A 20029-nucleotide genomic window follows, 5' to 3' on the forward strand; every position below is an offset into this window, starting at 1 on the left:
CGTTCATATCATCAATTAGAATAATCCAACCTTTGGTTGTTGATTTTCATTGATTGATCCTTGGATATTGGTCTTTGGCACCATCCAAGTTATTCTTTGTATTTTATTAGGACTCGCTGATTTCTATTAACTTGAGTAAATCAAATCAAGAGAGAGATATAAACTCGTTGATATACTTTTAATTGATTGAGTCATGTTGATTCTCTTAAAAGTTAATCCGAGTTTGTCCATACAGATTGCTAAGAGAACTATTGGGTGGTGTTGTTAGACCCCCGCTTTTTCAACTTAGTTAATTTATCAACAAGAAAATTACAATTTCTATTTATACAATAGTGGAAGCATCAGCAAAAAATTCCTTGTCTTCCCAAGCTTTCAGTATGTAAGCTTTACTTCTCCAGTCTAAAGCAAAAAATTTGTTCTTCATGCTATTGATGATGCTTTGATTATCATTGAGAAAAAGTAAGTTATTTGGATCCTTTCCTCTTCCCCATCTGGTAGCTTCTCTGCAAGCTCTTGCCTCAATTTCGTTGGAATTCCAGCATCTGCCTGATCCACCTGCAAAATCACAAATATCATCATTATTGTCCTAAAAATAATACCATAAGCAAACTTTGCTGATTTCTTTTGGTAAGCAGCATCAAATAAAATGTAATTGCAACTACTCTTGTTTTCCTTATGTTCCATTTTTCAGTTTGGATGGTACACATTACACTTTGTTTTCCTTCTTCTTTATTTCATAAATTTTTTTACATGTTACATGGTCAAGCATATCTTTCTTAATCAGAATTATTAGTTTCTCAGGGCATGGTTTAATTTTTTTTCAAATACAACTCTACATCTATATTTCCAGACATGCCAGAGAACAAAAGCAAAGAGATCTCTATTTTCCTTATCTCCTATCCATTTAACACACCAATCCTTATAACTCATGTTAGCAGCTTTATAAAAAACTACAGTGAGAGATAAACCCCTCCATATAGCTCCAGAAAAGATGCATTTCGTGAACAACTGATCTATACTTTTAGATGTAGAATTATCACATAGTGGGAAGATAGTATCAATTGGTATATGTCTACCTAATATTTCTCTAACTGGCAAAGATTCACTAAGATTTTTTCAAAGGAAATTTTTAACTCTAGGCATAACATTAAGATACCAGATTGATTTCCAATTGAATTTTTCCCGACTATTGTTTTTATTGGCAATATAGTTGTATGTTGATTTTACAGAAACACAACCATTTTGAGTTCCTAAACATTTTATAATACTTTACCATCAGTTCTAGAAAAAGACTCTATTGATTTTATTTCTTTTACTGTACTATTATCAAACATATGGTAAATAAGTTTATTAGTATGCTCACTCACACTGTCTCACAATTTAAAAACTATTTTTTTCATAAAAACCAAGCTACGGCGAATTTGAAGTGCATTGCTGAATATCAAAACTCACTATTTATCAATCTTAATTTTAAGGTTGAAAATTCATCAATTATTAACCGACGATTTTTGAAATTAGTAGAAGGTAGTGTTATCAACGGAATGTACTTAGTTTGGCAAGAATGCGTAGATTTATGAGATGAACATGTCCCCATAATATCAGCAACCAAATTTTCATGCTTTTTTTGATAAGTGACTAAAGTTCATGCGTTGGACCCTTAATAGTCCTATGAGCAGCTTAGAGCATCTCCAATAGAAGGTGAAATATTTATTTATTAATGACACATAGGATTTTTGACTTTAATTTAAAACAAATTCATCTCCAACAGTAGGTCCTATTAAACAGGAGGGATGAAATATTAATTCTAAAGGTTTTAAAGAAAGTCTTATTTAGACCTTCACAATGACCTCCATGTCATATATCTAATTTTTAATAATTAATTAAACTACAACTAAATGGTTAAGATTTCATCAAATAAGAGTTTTCAAGGGTTAAACCTGTATACTATTGGATGGTTTATTAGTTACGAGGTCCTGTATTTTCTCTATATGCAAATCCTTTTAATAAGTGTCTTAATAAAAATAAATTCCATGTAGGATTTTTAACACCCACTGTTTTTATTTTTCGAAAAAGAGGCAAGCCTCATATACATTAAACATAAATTTCGAATTCAAAATCAGAAGACATTACAGGAATGACAAAGTTTCCATCTATTACAATAGATCCAAAGAATTCAAACAGACAACATAAACTTTCAAACCATTTTACATCATAGTCCCAGTTCCTAATTTTAAAAAAGATTTCTACCATATCTAACTGATTCCAAGGTAACATGACAAGTTTAAGTGGCCCTAGTTGGATTAAGAGTAACTCATCCAAGTATATAACAAAACTACAAACAATAGTGATGTTAGGATCCAAAGATCCAACCATTTCTCAAGGTTTTTTCTTCAAAATCACAGTAAAACAGACAAAAGTATAATAGAATCCATAGATTCATCCTATTGTCAATGATTTTTTCATAGTTACAATAACATAGGTAACAAGTGAAACTGAATTGGTTTGGATCGGTACGAGTTTTCTTCAAAATCAGTCTTGGTGTCTTTGATACCACTGTAACTATTGTGTCCGAGTCTTTGGGTGAGTTGTAGATGCTTGATGGAGAAACGGTACGTGAGTCATGAGTCCAACCAGTGATGTTGTTGAGAGAAACTTTAGTGTTGCTGCTATCCTGGAGATCTGTTGAAGGTGATGTAGATTTCCTTGAAGAGAAGAACTAGTGCTGCTGGATCGGAAAAAATCAATAAAAACCTGAAATGAGCTCGAAGAAAATCCTAATTAACTAGAAGTCATAAAAATCAATAAACAAATCCCGATCTAAAATTTCTGCTGAAATTCCTAAACAAAATCCCGATCTAAAAGTGCTTAGAAGATAAAATTAAACAAAATTAAATTAACACCCACTGTTTGAGATGCTCTTAATCCCCGATGAAAATGACCCTTTATTCCCTTTGTTCGGGTTGGGTGGTTTTGGGCGTGAGCTAATCGCACCGTTTAGACCGTGAGTGCTGCAGACATTTGATGTCCCGCTGGCGTGTCCAGACCGCCTAAGCGCCCTTGTTTCCAAGGGGAACACTCTTCGCTCGACCCTTCTCGATGCCGATAGTTCGGCTTTCCTTCACGTTTTTTATTCTCCGCTTTAGTCCGCTTCCCCGATGACACCCCTACCCCGTACATCCCGCCCGACCAATGATGTCCAGTTTGGGACATCCGCCCAGGCTTAATCCATCGAGCCGCTGTTCCGTCCCGGCCATCAACGGTATCCGATCTGACTTGCTTGGTTCCGTAGATGAAGATTGTGTTGGGATGGCCAATGTAGGTCCCCGTATCGTCGTAGATGTACGGAGAAGCGGAGATCTTGATGTCCGGGGAATAAAATGTATCCCACCTGACGTGTCTCACAATGCTTGACTTCGTATCTACGCACACTCCATGGGATTGCTACCCTTTGGCTCAGTCCGTCGATTCCCTCCTAGAGGACAGTTAGCGAACGCGCGAGTCGAAGACGAACCCAGTGCGTTGTTGGCACCAAGGGAAATTTAATCCTTGGCCCCTTCCGGGCCTAGTGTTTACCCCATCGACGCTTACCGCGGCTAGTAAGGATTGACTAAGGACCGAAATCCGAAGTTTAAGGGGGCATCGAACTTGGGTTAACGTGTGCACTAACGTCTGGAGCCGAGGTACAAGGGGCCTTAGTGAGCGCCTCAGGGTTCCTTCACATGGATTGTGACTTTCCATGCTTTCCTATCGGACACGATGTCTGGCGAAAGTGGTATCTTTCCTAGGTCCTCGTGAACAGAGTCTTCCCAAATCTTCTTTGGCCGACCGACTTTTAGCCTCCCTGGTTGTATGTTTCTTATGTTCTTAATTCCTTCGTGTATTGGACGCTAGCCGTTCTGTACTAGACGTCCGAACCAGCACAGACGTCGGTTGCGTACCACCTCTGTGATTTGTGCGACTCCGAGTGTATTACGGATGTCCTCGTTCCTTATTCTATCGTGACGAGTGACACCGCATGTCCACCGGAGCATGCGCATTTCCGTAGAGTGCAGGTTCCTATAGTGTTCTTCTCTGGTCACCCAGCACTCCACACCATATAGCATGGCGGGTCTGACCACCGTTTTGTGAAATTTGCCTTTAAGTTTGGGAGGTATTTTTTTGTCGCAAAGGAGACCGGCTGCCTGTATCCATCTGGTCCATCCTATCTGGATGCGCTGTCGGACATCGAGGTCGATTTCTCCATTACTCTGCAGGGCTGATCCCAGGTACCGGAAAGAGTCTTTTTTGGGGACCCCTTTACCTGCCAGCAAGACGTCACTGTCGTCTGTTAATTCTGTACTGAAGGGGCCTTTCAAGTACTCTGTCTTAGATCGGCTCAGTCTGAAGCCCTTTGTTTCAAGGGATTTCCTCCATGTATCCAGACGTGATTCGACATCCGACTTGCTCTGTCCGATCAGGTCCACGTCGTCCGCAAAGAGCATGGTCCAAGGCAATTCCCCCTGAATATCCTTCGTAATCTGGTATATGACCAGTGCGAAGATACATGGGCTTAAGGCTGATCCTTTGTGGATTCCAATTTTAATTGGAAACTCGTTAGACAATCCACCACTGGTTCTTACCGAGGATCTTGCACCTTCGTACATATCCTGGATGAGGACAATGTACTTGTCGGTTACGTTCTTTTTCGCCAGCGCCTGCCATATGACTTCACGAGGGATTTTATCATAAGATTTCTCAAGATCCATAAAGAGTAAGTGGAGGTATTTTTGCTGGGCACGGTAGGTATCTAGGAGTGTTCTTGCTAGGAAAATCGCTTCAGTTTCTGATCTTCCCGGCATGAATCCAAACTGGTTGGCTGACAGAAGTCATACCCCGTAAGCGTTGATTGACTACTCGTTCCCAAGTCTTCATTGAGTGGCTCATTAGTTTTATTCCTCTATAATTTGAGCAATTCTGTATATCCCCCTTTTTCTTGAAGACTGGGACAATCACGCTTTTTCTACATTCGTCCGGTATCTTGTTGTGTTCAAGGATACCGTTGAATAGTGTGGTGAGCCATTCCACACCCATATCTCCCAGGCTTTTCCATACTCCGACAGGAATATTATCTGGCCAAGGGCTTTTCCTCCTAGAGACTGTTTCAGAGCCAACTTTACCTCACTCACATGGAAACTCTGGACCACGGCATTTTTCTTGGCAGGTGTGACGCCTGCCTCCAACACAGGGATATCACTCCCGTCGTTATAGAGCTTATCGAAGTAAGTTCTCCACCGGTCCTTAATGTCCCCATCTCTGATCAGGAGACGATTGTCTTCGTTCCTGATACACTTGACCTATTTTTTTGAACGCGACTGGCCAGCTTATATATTTCCGTGCTACCTTCCCTCGTGTTTAGTCTGCGGTATAGCCCCTCGGTAGCCTTATCTCTAGCGGTTCGTACCTCCCGTTTTGCCATGGAATTGGCCTCCTTGTATTTATGCCAATCTTCCTCGCTTTTACTATGGCAGAAAGCTTTGTGGCACTCGCTCTTGGCGGTGATAGCAGCTTGAACTTCCGGGCACCACCACCACGCAGCTCTATGTCCCAGCCCGTATCCGCGCGAGACGCCAAGAACTTCGCCTGCGAGCTTCCTGATGCGAGACGTGATATCTTTCCACATTGTGTTTACATCCCCATCAGTTATGAGCACCCCTTCGGCCTGGGCACGTTCCCTGAAGGTTAGGGCCTTTTCACCCTTAAGGGTCCACCACTTTATCTGGTACTCTCTTTGGCGGTCACGCCGGGGTGGTTTACCTTTGAGGCGGAAAACAACCACCAAAAGTTTGTGCTGGTGAATGAAACCGAAACCGGCACCAGGTATCGTCTTGCAGTCCAAACAATACTTTAGGTCCTCTCTCCTGCAGAGGATAAAGTCTATCTGGGTGGAGTTGCCTCCACTCACATAGGTCGCCAGTTGGTCCTGGCGCTTTGTGAAAAACGTATTTGTGACTGCAAGATCCGCCGATACCGCGAAATCCATGATGGTTTCGCCTGGGTGGTTTCTAGTACCGTAACCAAGCCTTCCGTGTACCCTTTCCTCCCCGGGTGCGCAATCTGAGCCCACGTGCCCATTCAGATCACCTCCTACAAACAATTTCTCGTTCAGTGGTACACTCCCCACGAGACCTTCTAGGGCTTCCCAAAAGGATGTTTTCTCATCCTTTGGGGCTCTCTCCTGGGGGGCATAAGCACTAATAACATTCAAAATTGTTCCGCCTAGTAGGATTTTGACCATAATTAAACGGTCACCGGCTCTCTGTACATCGAACACTCCTTTTCTGAGGGCCTGGTCGACGTATATACCCACACCATTCCGGGCGGCTGAATCCCCGTTGAGCCAGAGCTTGTATGAACATTCCCTTGCTCCTGCTCTATTCAATGGGATCACTCTTGCGTCTTTGCAGACAAATTTAGTTTCTTGGATGCAGAGTATGTTTAGTTGGTGTTCTTTAGCCTTCGCAGCATGTTCAGTCATCTTCCCTTTCAAGGATCCGACATTCCAAGTGCCAATTCTCAGTTTTGTTGACCCAACTTGTTTGGTTACCCCTCCATCTCCCCTCCTGGAGGACCCTACTGGCCGTTCCCAGTCTCGGCTCTTTCGGCCACTTTTCACTGCAGCGGGGCCTCGCATTCCCTTCGGCGGTTGTGCGCGCTGCAGCGTCCCTAACGGTCGAGTTAAAGTAGTACTCAACCCAACAATTGTCACTCCGCCGGGATCGGGTAAGTCTGGTGACCGATGTCTAGCACTACCTTTGGTGCTAGCGCTACCCGAGCTTTGTGCGCTACAGATGTGGGAGTAGCGATCCCGCCACGTAGAGATCTTGTCACCCTTCGGTCCCGGACACGAGAGGGCACATACATGACAACAGCCCGAGCGAGTCTTTTTTTCGATTATTGTGTTCTTCATAGTTGTTGGTAGCCTACGGTTCCCGTCGGTCAGCTCGACAGGTCACGACCTTACTTTCACAGGGAAGCATGACGCGTACGTCCGGCAAACACAAAGGTAGCCCGGTGGCGGTTTCCTTCCTTGGGACTGAAAAGGTAATCAGGCATGCCGTTTGTCGCACGAAGCAGGGAGCCAGCTAGCACACAATAACCAAATACCACTCATACGCCAACACATATTGTCCACCAGACAACGTCTGTCTCTAATAGGACTAGCAACTCAACCCAATATGCGGGCGGGAGGCCGGAACACTAGAGCGCGGGGTTCCAGGGGGACACTAGAGCTCTCATGATCTATCCCCATCACGATGTAGTTTCCGAAAATTATCCGGGCCTGTCGGTCAAGGCTATATACTCGTTGAATACATCAGTGTAGCGCGCGTGCGGCCGTAAGGGCATCACAGACACTGTATATCCTGCAAGAAAACTTACGGAAGAAAACTTCCGGAAACTCTATCCGTGTCAGCGCGGGTTTTCATTAAATTTACCGATGTTGTTGACACTGTAGCGGTCCATTGTAGGACCGGAGATATGGATAAATCAATAAATATCGCCTTCATTACCCGCACCCCAAATTCCGAAAACCTTGAATTAAGCAAAATCTACCAATGGCTGAAGCCATAATCTCCAAACTCTCATTTTTACTCTCGAACCGTTTCCTTAACTCCTCCTCTTCTACTTCAACTTGGTTGAACCCATCCCAGTGCATTGTTAGCCGGTCTGGTGTTCGTTATTACTCCCCACTGAAGAACTCTGGTTCCAAGCAGCAAATAATCCTCTCTTGTAGTCAACATGACGTTCTCCAAAGGTAAAAAAAAAAGAAAAACACCGAAATTTGAAAGATTGTGTGATGCGAATTTTAAGCATCTGCGTTGATTGTCAATTCTTTTGCTAAATTTGTGTTAACCATAGTCGATATACTTAGAGTGTAGTTTATGTTTTGTAATTTGAACATTTGGGTTTCTGTTTTTTCTTATCGGATATCTTTTATTTGTGTTCTGTGGAATATCATTTTCCCACTTTATGGTGGGAAATGGCTCTCGCAATAGGATAAGATTACCATGTGGCGAGATGTGCGGGTGATTCACGGAAATGTGATATCCATTATGGTCCTTCAGATATAGCTGTTTGCTAACTTTTGAATTGTGTTTGCATAATTCTGTTTACTTGATACTATTTGTACCCTTCATGTAAATTCAATGGTGGGTTCCCGAAATGCAATTCTATTCAGATGCATTTGATTTTTTTGTTGAAGTTGTATTAAAGTAGCAAGTCAACTCCTGATCTTGTCCTTCTTCTTTGATGTTTTGGCTACAAATTTTGTTATGGATCATAAAGTCAAGAAGAAGCAAATAAGAAGATACACAATGCATCACCTAGACAATATGCTGGTGTTGGATGCGAGACTGATCAGGATACCTTAAATAACCTCGGAGGTTATACCGTGGTTTTCTGTTTTAAGGCTATTTCTTTATGTCATTTGTGGTAATGAGATTGCTCGTATTTGTAGGTGATTGCAGAAAGAAGAGGTTTTTCGTCTCTCTAATCCTGGTTGCTGTGGCTTCTGATTTCCCAATGACCAATAACTCCATCAACACAATGGCTGCTGCCCAGGACAACCAGCTCCAGCAAACACTAGAGACAGAGAGGTACACAGACGCCAATGAGGGTTTCACTCTCCTCAAGCCTTCTTCTTGGATGAAGGTCATTTCGCCTTCTCTCTCCATCTCTGTGGCTCTTAACTAACTATCTAACCGTGTGTGGTTAATGCCATGGATGCATATATATGTGTATGATTTTCGTAGTTGGTTACTGTTTTAGGTTGAAAAGGCTGGGGCAACAGTTTTATTTGAGGATACTAACAAGAAGAACAACTTGGGTATTGTGGTTAGCCCGGTTCGCCTCTCTTCTTTAGGTGACTTTGGAAGTCCCGAATTCGTAGCAGATAAGCTCATCCAAGCCGAAAAACGCAAGGTAAAGAACACACAATCCATCTATGTATCTCTTTCTCCCTTCATAACAGTTGTATCTACCTTTCTTTTTTTGTTTCTTTTGTTAATACCTGCTATCAATCCCTAATTGTGAATACGTAATCACGTGAAATCATGACTAATTTGCAGTAGACACCCTGCGAATTTGATTAAAGAGAGTGCAAATAATTGCACTTACTAACTACAAATATGTGCACCTTCTAATACCAAATTCATACAAGCCAACTGATGGTTATTTCAAACCAATGACAACTCGATAACTGTAATTAAAAGTTCCACTTTGGTTGTCACGTCTAAGAGGAAAAACCCTTCATTGATGAACCTGTTTCCTTGTTGTATCTGAACAGTAGCTGGAGCAACTTGTTCTTCCTGAGTTCTATCTACCTGATTCAATATATTTCAACTAAATTTGACAAGACTTAACATACTGACCCAATCATCTACACAATGACTTAATAAAATATGGTTGCTGGTTGCAAAATCTATGATGTGTTGTTTACTGTGTCACTTGGTTCTTTATACAGGAAAGTATAAAGGATGCTAAAGTCATTGGAGTTGCTGAGAGATTAGGACATGGAGGCCTACAAGTGTATGAGTTTGAGTACATGTTGGACAGTGCTAGAGGAGGAGTAAAGAGAATATTCTCAGCTGCGTTTGTTGCTTCAAAGAAGCTCTATCTCCTTAATATTGCTTACACGGATCCACCTGAGAATCCTCTAAATACCAGCAGCAAAATGATTCTGGAACAAGTTCTTCACTCCTTCGACACAGCAGCAGCAGTAGAAACCATGTAGGCATTGTGGAGACCGTTATTTTGGTCCACACACCTTCACCCTCATTCACGCCACTTTAATGCCATGAGGTAACTGTTAGACTTTTTTGTGTTTTGCGCAACAAATCCCATATGGTTAAAGTAATTCCTATTTAGTTTAAGTTAATCATGATTTATTATAATCTGTTTTATAGTTTGTTTATGGCTTAATCTTACTCTAAAGACTAGCTTAAGGTTAATGCTAGATAAAGTTGAGTCTAAGCATGCATGTCCTTTAGCTTGACATGTCATATGAGTTGCCCAATGTAGCCATGAGGTGTCCTCCAACTCATGATGGAAAGGTTGGAGTGACATGCGGCAAGCATGACTAGGACTCTCTTCTAGCCTCACAAGTTTTTTTTAAAAGCAAATCTGTTTTTATCCATCATGAAGTAATGTGAGGATATAGAAGTTGATAATAATTTTCCATGGAAGGAAGAACATTTTTTTTTTTTTTTTTGCTTTTGACAAGAATGATTAGAGGAAGATGATACTCGAGTCAAAAACAAAAATATATATATATATAAAATGGAAGTGGCAACTAAAAAAGATACATCCACAAAAAAAATTATTCTTCAAAAAAACAAAACAATTTAAAACCTTATGCTTCAAGAGAAAAAATATAGAAAGAAGAAGAACATACTAAGGAGTGTAGATGCAGATCATCTCTGTTGTTCGTCTTGAAAAGAAAGGATCACTCATAGCGTTGTAATATCCCAGGGGAGTTAGCAACACCACTAATTTGAAATTTGAAAGTAGGGTGCACTAGTTTTTGTCTAAGAACCAACATAGAGTAAAAAGTCATGGAAGTTTAAGTGTCTTGTATGTTCTATTTCCTTGTACTCAATCTGTTTTAAGTATGAATCATATGTAGTGTAGTGCTATGTATGGTGCTCGTTTCTTGTGTTGTTGAGTATGCTAATACTAGGTTCAAGGCCCGATTTCAGCATAAGGTTGTTTTCCACAATGTTTAGGTCTTAATTGTAGGGTTAATGGAGCTGAAATTCCAACATTCAACTTCTATTTCACCTAATTATTACATATTCAGCAGTTAGCGTGATTGTAAGGTTGGGGTTTCTGATTGTTTTCTTTCCAAGGTTGTAGTTTTCTCACATATGGTGGTTTAGTACTTCATGCTTGATGGGGTGGGACTGAAAATATCAGGACAACAAGTATTGGAGCAGTTGTAGAAGGTTTGTGCATCACAATCTAGGTATGTTCACATCTGCGTGGATATGGACTTCTCAACATGGTGGTTTTGCTATAAGTGTCAGGTCTGAATTTTTTTGTTTTGAAAAATTGGAACTTGTAATAGTTTATAGCTTCCATTACTCGACTAAATGTTGCCAAAGTGATGCTTTGAGAGTATGTGGAAGTGTTTTAATGAGAATACATGTGATTGTGGTGGTTTGTTTGATTCATTCCGAAATCATAAACATGAATCTTGCCCAAAGGTGTTTTGTGTTTATGAAAAGTGATGTGAATCAAGTCTCATATGTGTGAGAGCTTTCCATATGAGAATTTAGTCTTAAACTTTTTAGGACTCACTGTATGTCGTATTTTCTGCCCAAAGGTGATTTGCGATGATATGGAGTCTTGTTTTTGAGTCTAAGATGTTATTGTTTTGCTTATTGACATGCTAGTTACTTGGTTTATGTTATAGCTATATAAAGTGATAATAAGCATATGTGTGTTGTTTGAATCTGAATTTCAGTGGAATTGTGATTATGGTTTATCTTCAAGTTTATTTCATGTTGTGTTTGAATCTGACATTCAGTGGGTCTGGTGTTTGTAGCTTGTTTATCATCATTCTCTTATTCTTGTAAGGTTTTATAAAGTAGTCTCTAGTTTGAGATCAAGCATGTGTGTTATGTGTTGTGCTTGAAGTCAATGGGAATATGATGTTTATGGCTTTATCATCATGTTTGTTTCCTTACTTTTGTAAGGTGTATATGCTCATAAAGTAATTTCTGGTGTGAAATATAGTTCTCATTCGATATCATTAAATATCCTAAAGTTCTTGGTCTCGTTAGAATACGAGCGTGGTGCTTAATTCGAGCAAGATAATGGGGATATCATTAAGGAGAAAAAGCGGGTGGCGTAAGAGCGTATGTAGACTGTAGTGCTGCTTGTATGGCTTTAAGGTAAGCCAATAAATGTCATAAGGCTAAGCCCAATGAAGTTTTCAAGTTTAGTTTGGTTTTGGCGTAAAGCTAAGCCAATAAAATGTTTTTCTGTTTTGAAAAATAAAATGTTTTACTTGGGAATAATAGGCCGGCTAGTTTTCTGATTGTAGAAATAGCTTACGCTTCTTAAACATCGCGTGTAGATTTCTATAGTCGAAGGCTAGCGTACTATTTGACTCGAGTGTGCGGCTAGCATAAAAAGTTCTGATAAAAGTTTTTGTACAAAAAGTTGTTGCTTAGAATTTTTTGTGTTTTGCGCAACAAATCTCTTATGGTTAAAGTAATTCCTATTTAGTTTAAGTTGATCATGATTTATTATAATATGTTTTATGTTTTGTTTATGGCTTAATCTTACTTTAAAGACTAGCTTAAGGTTAATGCTAGATAAAGTTGAGTCTAAGCATGCATGTCCTTTAGCTTGACATGTTATATGAGTTGTCCAATGTAGCCGTGAGGTGTCCTCCAACTCATGATGGAAAGGTTGGAGTGACATGTGGCAAGCATAACTAGGATTCTCTTCTAGCCTCACAAGTTTTCTTTAAAAGCAAATCTGTTTTCATCCATCACGAAGTAATGTGAGGATATAGAAGTTGATAATAAGTCATGGAAGTTTAAGTGTCTTGTATGTTCTATTTCCTTGTACTCAATCTGTTTTAAGTATGAATCATATGCAGTGTAGTGCTATGTATGGTGCTGGTTTTTTGTGTTGTTGAGTATGCTAATATTAGGTTCAAGGCCTGATTTCAGCATAAAGTTGTTTTCCACAATGTTTAGGTCTTAATTGTAGGGTTAATGGAGCTAAAATTCTAACAGTAACATCATTATATGTTTCATTTTTGATTTGTTTTCCGTTTCATTTGAGTATTGAGTTTTCAATGTTTTCTGTGAATGCAGTTTGGAATAATTATTTGCCAGACAGTTTGTGTTGGAGTACAACCCTACATGCTATGGACCCTTCATTATCTACAACATCATCTATCGTGCGTTGTATGGTAATGCCATTCCCCTGTTAGAAAACAGGCACCAAAGTGAAGTAGCACCTACATAACCAATGGTTATTGTTACAAAATTTGGTTTCTCCATAATAGGTATGAAATTAGTTACTTGGTTGAAGAAATGTGAACGGGTAGGCAATGTAGTAGTAGGTTGAAATATTTCTGTGTGTGGATATACTGGTTCTTTTGTAAAAAATATTAAGATATCCTAAAATGATATTCTCTAAAGCCATCATCTGCTCTTTGGTTTGGGATCTTAAGATAACCATCATCTGCATTAAGGAAACCAAAATGCAGATTGCTGGGTCAGCTAGACTGAGACCATTACGAGTTGTCCAAATGTTTTGGCCATTATTTAGTGTCTAGTCCTCCATCTTACCATCAAGTAGGATTAGAATAACCACCAGAAATAAAATCCGCGGCAGACTATGATCCCTTTCTACTCGTGCTGGTTCTCTAATCTTGTGTTCCATCATATGATGGAAAATAATGCCTAAAACATTTGGATAGCTTGCAATCTGCACCAGAACAAGTTCTGCAATTAAGATAAAACAAGTATCTATAAACATTTTTTCCATTGAGCCATTTAATACAAAATTTGATTACCAGTATACAGTAATTTACATTGTTTACCAAAGTGTAAGTAGTATACAGTAATTTACATTGTTTACCCAAGTGTAAGTAGAATGCTTTATACTTTATATAGTCACTTTCACTGCATTCTATGGCATGGTAATACCTGGTATAATTCAGGCGTAATAAAGGTATTTAACAAAACACGTGTTACACTCATTCAATTTCTATGATCCAACTCGGCATGTGTTTGCATAATAATTTACCAAAGATTTGAAGCTATGAGAACTAATGTAATGCTTGTCTCTGACAAATATAACTTATTTGTTCTGCAAGCCAACAGATTGAATGCTGTTATGTTGTTGTTGGTGAAGATAGATCTTCATCCTCTTTTGTGATAAATCCTGGAGTGAGCAGCAAGCAAGAACCTACAAAATGCTTCGCTAATTGAGTCTGCACACACAGAAACCGTAACAGCCATTTTGCGTCCATAGACTATACATATAAGATGAGGAGGCGCACTGCAGACTCTTACTTCAGAAACATTTGTGAAATTCCATCAATTTTGTGCTAAGAACTCAAATCTTACCAAAGATCTTTATGCTGTGATGCTTGCTTCGTCAATGCTCTGAACCAGCTCAGTGATATTCCACCATAGTCTCTGCAAAAAGCTCAACAATAAATTTAGAAATTAGAATACTACTATCATCCATGACCAGTTGAACAAATAACGATGGATTTTTTAAACGAAGTATGACCTGTTGAATAAACAACAATGGAGTTCTTTAAACAAAGTAAATAGCCAAAAGTAAGGCACAAGTATTTTATTAAACTAACTTATAATGGCTTTAGTGACTGATGAGGCAGATGATATTCTGGTTGGTAATGCAAGAGATGATGTGATGTCCTTGCTATATCTTTATTACACGACTGGAAATAAAGCCATCCTCCAGTTTTCGTATAAACTCCAAGACCCAAGCTATTTGATAAGCCATCTTCATGTGGCAGTTTTACTCTCTCTTCTTAGTTAATCTTATATTACCATTGCTTGGCACTTTTCCCCTAATGACTTTCCTCGGGGAACTGGATTTCTTACTTGGGCTCACCAAAACCTCTTTTTGCTTTCATCTTTTCTAGCTTTTTTCTTCTACCATCGATATCAGCTTGAATAGCTTTTTCCCTCCTATCCTCTGACAATAACGCCAACCTTGAAAATTTCTTTGGTCTAACTTCCCCCAACCGTTCATTTATTTCCTTGAGAACGGGAACAAGGCCAGTCCTCATAAAATATCCCTCATTAAGCTGCATTGAATTTGACTCGGGGAGAGATGGGGCATCTTTCAACTCAAGGTCGAAGCAAAATGGAGAGTCCTTCAGCCACATTCGAAGGGAATGGGCTTTTGCTACAAGGAGTCCACTCCGAGTTTTACAAGGAAGGAATGGGGAGCCAATCTCCCAAAGGTATGCCTTCAATGTGTTGTTTAGTGAAACCATATTGTATTCCGCTGTCCCAGTTATCAAAACAACTGATTTCGGGGATTCAGGGGAACCTTGTAAAGATGCATCCTGTTGGAACAAAAATCAGTGCTCCCCAATGTATAATCATAATGTAAACAATTTGAAGCATATGAGTAAAACCTCGAAAAGTTTCAAACTACGAACTGAGGAAGATCACCACATTTAAACTCGGGAAGCGAGCCAAAGAGAAAAAATAACAACTTGCCTGCATGTGGTCCAGCCATAACGTAAGACCAACTAAAGCAGCACCAGGGGATAGCTTTCAGAAATCAGCTCCCCAGTCCTTGTCAGAAACCCTGCATCACAAGTGTGCTTTATAAGTTCATTGATACTTGTTAGTGAATCTGACTCATTTAATTCTAAAGGAGCTAGATTGTGCACAACACTACTAGCAACAGAGTAACCCAGGTGGTGCTGCAGAGATTAACCCAAAAGGGAAGACTCGCTCTATCTTCAACAAGTTTCAAATATGGATGGGAAAACTTACTCCAGACTTCAAATCTATCTGACACGATGAAATTTATAACCTTGAAGAAGTTGTTTCTTTTAAAGCACCAGAAGAACTCATGTCAGAGGTGTCCGGCTTACCTAAAAATGTCATGGCGATAAACTTTTTTTTTTATTGCCAGTTGTAAAACCCATGAAGCGGTGGCTCGACGCTCAAATGCCCACAACAGATCCTCTACTGCATTCACAAAGTTAAATGCAGCATTATCATCCAATGGACCTAACTGCTCGAGTAGATTGCCCACTTCCACAACTAAAGACTCCTGTTTTCCTGTTAGAAGCCTGCAGATGCACAATTTACTCAGGAATGTATTTCCAGAATAAGTAAACAACGAGAATTCTTTCTTCGAAAATATACTAATGGAGTTGCAAGAAAGCAAATAGATTATGTTACCTAATTGGGAGATCAAACCCAGTATCAGCTAGTGAATTTAGGATGACCATGGCTTCACTTGTTCGCTGAGATAAACTAGCAGCTCTGATGAAGCAAGTTCATATTCTATTATCTGGTTCTAGACCATCCTTCTTCATCTCATATAGCTTTTGAATACCCAAGTTATAGTCCCCATTCTTGAAATATGCATCAATAACGGAACTGTAGGGTAATGTACTCAGATCCAGATTCAAAGTTTTCAAACTCTCAAGCACATTTTCAGCATCCTTAGGTTGTCCTGCACTGCTATATGAGACCATAAGCAAGTGCATAGTGGCAATGGTAGGTTCTACACCATTCTCTTTCATTAGTACTAGTAAACTTTCAGCCTTTAAATGGTTGGCAGAATCCCTGTATATCTTCATCATTATATGATACATTGACCGATCCATTTTGCATCCTCTTGATCGCACCTGTTCAAAAAGATTTTCTGCTTGTTCCCATAGTTGCTGCTTACCACATGCTGAAATCAGGCTTTTATAGGTATCCATCTTAGGACGCAATCCTTGTCGTTCCATATTTTCCAAGAGAGATAATCCTTCTCCTGGTCGAAGATCTCTCGAGTACATCAATATTAAAGTATTGTAAGTATCCTCGTCAGGTTTAAATCCTGCTTCCTGAATAGTTTGGTATACTTTACTTGCCTTCTTGAAGTCCCCGATCGCGGTGTACATTCTAAGCAGGGAGTTGAGGATTGAAAGATCAGCCTTGAATCCAGCTTCTTCCATCTCCATGACCATCACCTCAACATCCCTAACTCGTTTTCCTCGAGACAACAACCCTATCATACTCCTATAAAGATGCATGGTTGGTAAATATCCAGCTGCCTTCATTCCACTGTATATCTTTTTTACCTCAAATATATTTCCTGCTCTTGCGAAGGCATCAAGCATCATAAGAATGGAACTTTTAGATATCTTAAAACCCATATCTTGCAACCCTTGGATGACCACATAGAGCTCGTCTAACCTCCCATCTACGATCAAAGCTTGCATGAGGCCGTTAATAGTTTCTAATGTAGGAGAAGGACCATCTCTCATCATCGTACTAAACACAGCCCTAGCTTGCTCATAGAGACCATTAGTAGCATAAGCATGTATAAGTGCATTCCAGATTTTCCGATCAACGCTGGACTTGTTCAGTCTAAGTCTTCCTACCAAGCTTTCTGCCCTTGGGCATAAATTCAACTCTCCATATGTCTCAATCAATTCAACATACACGGAGAGTTCATCAAATACAATCCCAAGACTTTCAGCCTGATCAACTAAATGGTGAGCTGTTTCAGGGAAGCCCAACTTACAGTACATATGCACTAAACTCCGATAAAGATTTTGCGAAGGTCCCACACCATAGTATTTCATGTCGCTATATATCTGTGAACCCTGGGCAAAGGATTCTGAACCTACACAGGACTGAATTAGAGATTCGTAAACAGAACAAACCCCATTAAACACACCAAACCTTGTTTTATTGTATTCTTCCAGTGCCACATCCAATTGGTTATCCTTGCAGAGTATTAGAATTGAAGCTTCAGTTATCACATGATCAAATCTGGGAGCAAAACCCTTTAGAGTAACAAGTAAGGCATGAGCTTCTTGACTCCTGCCTGAGGAGCAAGAAGAAACCAAAACAGATAACAATGTCTCACTATCTGGTTCATATCCCTGACTAACAGCCAATCTCAACATTTTAGCAGCATATTCATGACATTCCCCTTTTATAAGAAGAGAAGAAATAATCTCTGGGCTCATTCCACATACCTCTTCCATGTCTCTCACCACCCTCTCAACCTCGTCTTCGTTGTTCTCCTTCATTAGAGCTTGGATCATGACCTGATAGAGGCCTTGATCTGGCTTTGATCCATCACGGACCATCTGCTCATACAATTCCATGCCCTTCTTCGTCTCACTAAACCTAAACAAAATATCCATCATGACAGAGTATGCCAGATGGTCAGGTTTAATTCCAGAACTAACCATACAACCAAATGTCTCCCCAGCCTCAACCCGCATACCAGCCTTGGCGTACCCACAAATTAAAGCGCTAAAAGTCCGCAAAGTTGGTTTAACTCCTGTATGTAACATCTCTAACATCACATCCGCTGCCTCTAAAACCCTATTTGCTTTACCAAGTGAATCAATCAGCACAGTGTAAGTAACTGCATCAGGATTACATCTTGATAATTTCATTTCCTTGTATGTCTGATATGCCAAGTCATGCTGGCCCCACTTTCCATACATGTGGATAATAGTGTTATATGTCATCTCATCTTTAGCAAACCCTGCTTCTACCATCTGTTCACAAATCTTTCTCACTTTTCCAACATTCCCCTCTCTAGCAAACGCGTATACAAGAGAATTATAAGTAACAGCATCCGCAAAAAAACCTTTTGACTCAAGTTCCTTAAACAGCTGCTCTGCCTCTCTAGCCATTTCAAATCGGCCATAAACTGAGATCATCGCGTTATAAGTCCAAAGATCAGGTTGGCAGTACGAAGCCTCCAAATCATTGTAAATTTTCACTGCCTCTTCTAAATTTGACCCACGAGAACAAGCACTCATCAAAGTGTTATAAGTAATTATATCTGGCCGTAGACCTGATCTCCTAACCTCATTAAGAAGTTCGATTGCTGATCCAGGCAACATAGAACCCGACTTTGCCCGGGCATTTATCAGAGTGTTGAAACTCACAAGATCCGGCTCGCAACCCCGTTCCTTCATTAATTTTAGCAGTTCTTTGACCTTAGAGAACTGACCTTTACGCGAGTAAACACCCATCATTGCATTATAAACTTGAATAGTATTTCCAACTCCAGACTCTGCCCTGGTAAATAATTCTACAGCTAAACTCTCTTGATTCGCCTTTCCAAGAACAGATAACATAGTGGCAAGCATTCGAGCATTTGGAGAATACCAATGGCGAAGATTCAACCATTCATAAATCTCCAAAGCTCAGATTCCAACTTACCTGCCCTACCCATTTCACAACGAAGCAATAATCAGTAGGAGACATTTGAACAATCCTATCGTCCAGTACATCCGCAACGAATTCATCAAGTTGTAACCAAAGAATCTTATCAGTTAAAATCTGCACCCTTTGTCTCCAATCTTTAGCCCTTTTAAGAGCTAACTTTGTCATTTTTTTTGCCCTAGTTCTGCTAGGTCTTCCTAATGCTTCAGGTGATTCATCATTCATATCCAACAAATTCACTGCCTGTGTTTGTGTTTCTTTCTCTAAATTATCGTTATCTTCAATCGATTCTTGATTTGAAGGAGGTAATGTTATAGATTGGCTTTTGGGTATTTTGAAATAATTTTTTAGGGTTTTCATCTGTGAGGTTTAAGTGAGGCCATCTTGTTGATGGTGAAGCTCTACTATAAATAAATTTTCTTTGATTCCGTTCTTCATTAGTAGTAGTACTGGTAGTAGAAGATGACGACGGAGAAGATGATGATGAAATTACTGTAGTAGTTCTATAACGTACCTTGTAAGTGCGAGATTTGGAAGATTGATGATGCTTAACGCATAGAGAAGAGGGGATTGTTGGAAAGGTGAGAACCCCTGTGCTTTGCATAGTTAGGATTTCAAGCCCAAACAAGATTCGAGAACTCTTTGGTTTGATAGACCATCAGAGAAAAGGGAGAAAACGAGCGGGAACCTAACGGCCACAGGATAGACAAGATTAAGGTTGTATCATTTAGCTTTCCCGAGCATACTCAGCTCACTCGACCAACCCACTGCTGATCCAATCCACGTCCCAACGACGAAGGCTAATTTTGGCTAAGCTCTATCCATAGAGGAGATGGGAGGAAATAGGGAATTTAACACTCTACAGAGAATCGGTCCCTTTTTTTATTTTATCTCTCGCCTCCATTATGGACGAAAGTGGGTGGGCATTGTCACTGTAACAGCGCAACCTGGGTGCACTCTTGTTTTACCTGGCTAAATTAATTGGGGCCTACTATTAGATGACAGAAAAGGACATTAGAAATAATTTTCACACAACCCCTTATCCAACAATTACTTAAGTA

General features: G+C 39.9%; 2 protein-coding genes and 1 pseudogene across 5 annotated transcripts; 1 reads left to right on the forward strand and 2 right to left on the reverse strand.

Annotated features, from left to right (window-relative positions):
* Positions 1–322: 322 nt before the first annotated feature.
* On the reverse strand, positions 323–4838 carry LOC113305736. The gene is made up of 2 exons (XM_026554743.1): positions 4301–4838; positions 323–555 (listed from the first exon to the last, which is right to left on the reverse strand). The coding sequence occupies exons 1-2, from the start codon at positions 4836–4838 to the stop codon at positions 323–325; spliced, it is 771 nt and encodes a 256-aa protein (XP_026410528.1).
* Positions 4839–7517: 2679 nt separating this feature from the next.
* Positions 7518–13213, forward strand: LOC113302014 (psbP domain-containing protein 2, chloroplastic-like). Of its 4 annotated transcripts, none has more exons than XM_026550845.1 (8): positions 7518–7792; positions 8323–8420; positions 8495–8688; positions 8806–8958; positions 9500–9837; positions 10884–11060; positions 11773–11930; positions 12867–13213. In XM_026550845.1, exons 1-5 carry the CDS (start codon positions 7593–7595, stop codon positions 9767–9769), a joined length of 915 nt encoding a protein of 304 aa, XP_026406630.1. In that variant the 5' UTR covers positions 7518–7592; the 3' UTR covers positions 9770–9837; positions 10884–11060; positions 11773–11930; positions 12867–13213. The 4 variants fall into 4 exon arrangements, with proteins under 4 accessions (XP_026406630.1, XP_026406631.1, XP_026406633.1 ...); XM_026550846.1 differs by having other exon boundaries at positions 10884–10999; positions 11820–11930; positions 12867–13212; XM_026550848.1 differs by lacking the exon at positions 11773–11930.
* Positions 13214–13535: 322 nt separating this feature from the next.
* On the reverse strand, positions 13536–19809 carry LOC113301914 (annotated as a pseudogene).
* Positions 19810–20029: the final 220 nt, after the last annotated feature.

Source organism: Papaver somniferum, chromosome 8 (assembly GCF_003573695.1).
Source record: "Papaver somniferum cultivar HN1 chromosome 8, ASM357369v1, whole genome shotgun sequence".
Taxonomy (NCBI): domain Eukaryota; kingdom Viridiplantae; phylum Streptophyta; class Magnoliopsida; order Ranunculales; family Papaveraceae; genus Papaver; species Papaver somniferum.

Bases quoted from the DNA above. Each gene is read 5' to 3' on its own strand.
- LOC113302014 (XM_026550845.1), top strand. From the start codon at position 7,593: ATGGCTGAAGCCATAATCTCCAAACTCTCATTTTTACTCTCGAACCGT. The intron at 8,689-8,805 runs GTCATTTCGCCT...TTACTGTTTTAG, and splicing joins AGCCTTCTTCTTGGATGAAG to GTTGAAAAGGCTGGGGCAAC. The intron at 8,959-9,499 runs GTAAAGAACACA...TTCTTTATACAG, and splicing joins TCCAAGCCGAAAAACGCAAG to GAAAGTATAAAGGATGCTAA.
- LOC113305736 (XM_026554743.1), bottom strand. From the start codon at position 4,838: ATGCCGGGAAGATCAGAAACTGAAGCGATTTTCCTAGCAAGAACACTC. The intron at 556-4,300 runs GTAAAGGGGTCC...GTGATTTTGCAG, and splicing joins CAGTGACGTCTTGCTGGCAG to GTGGATCAGGCAGATGCTGG.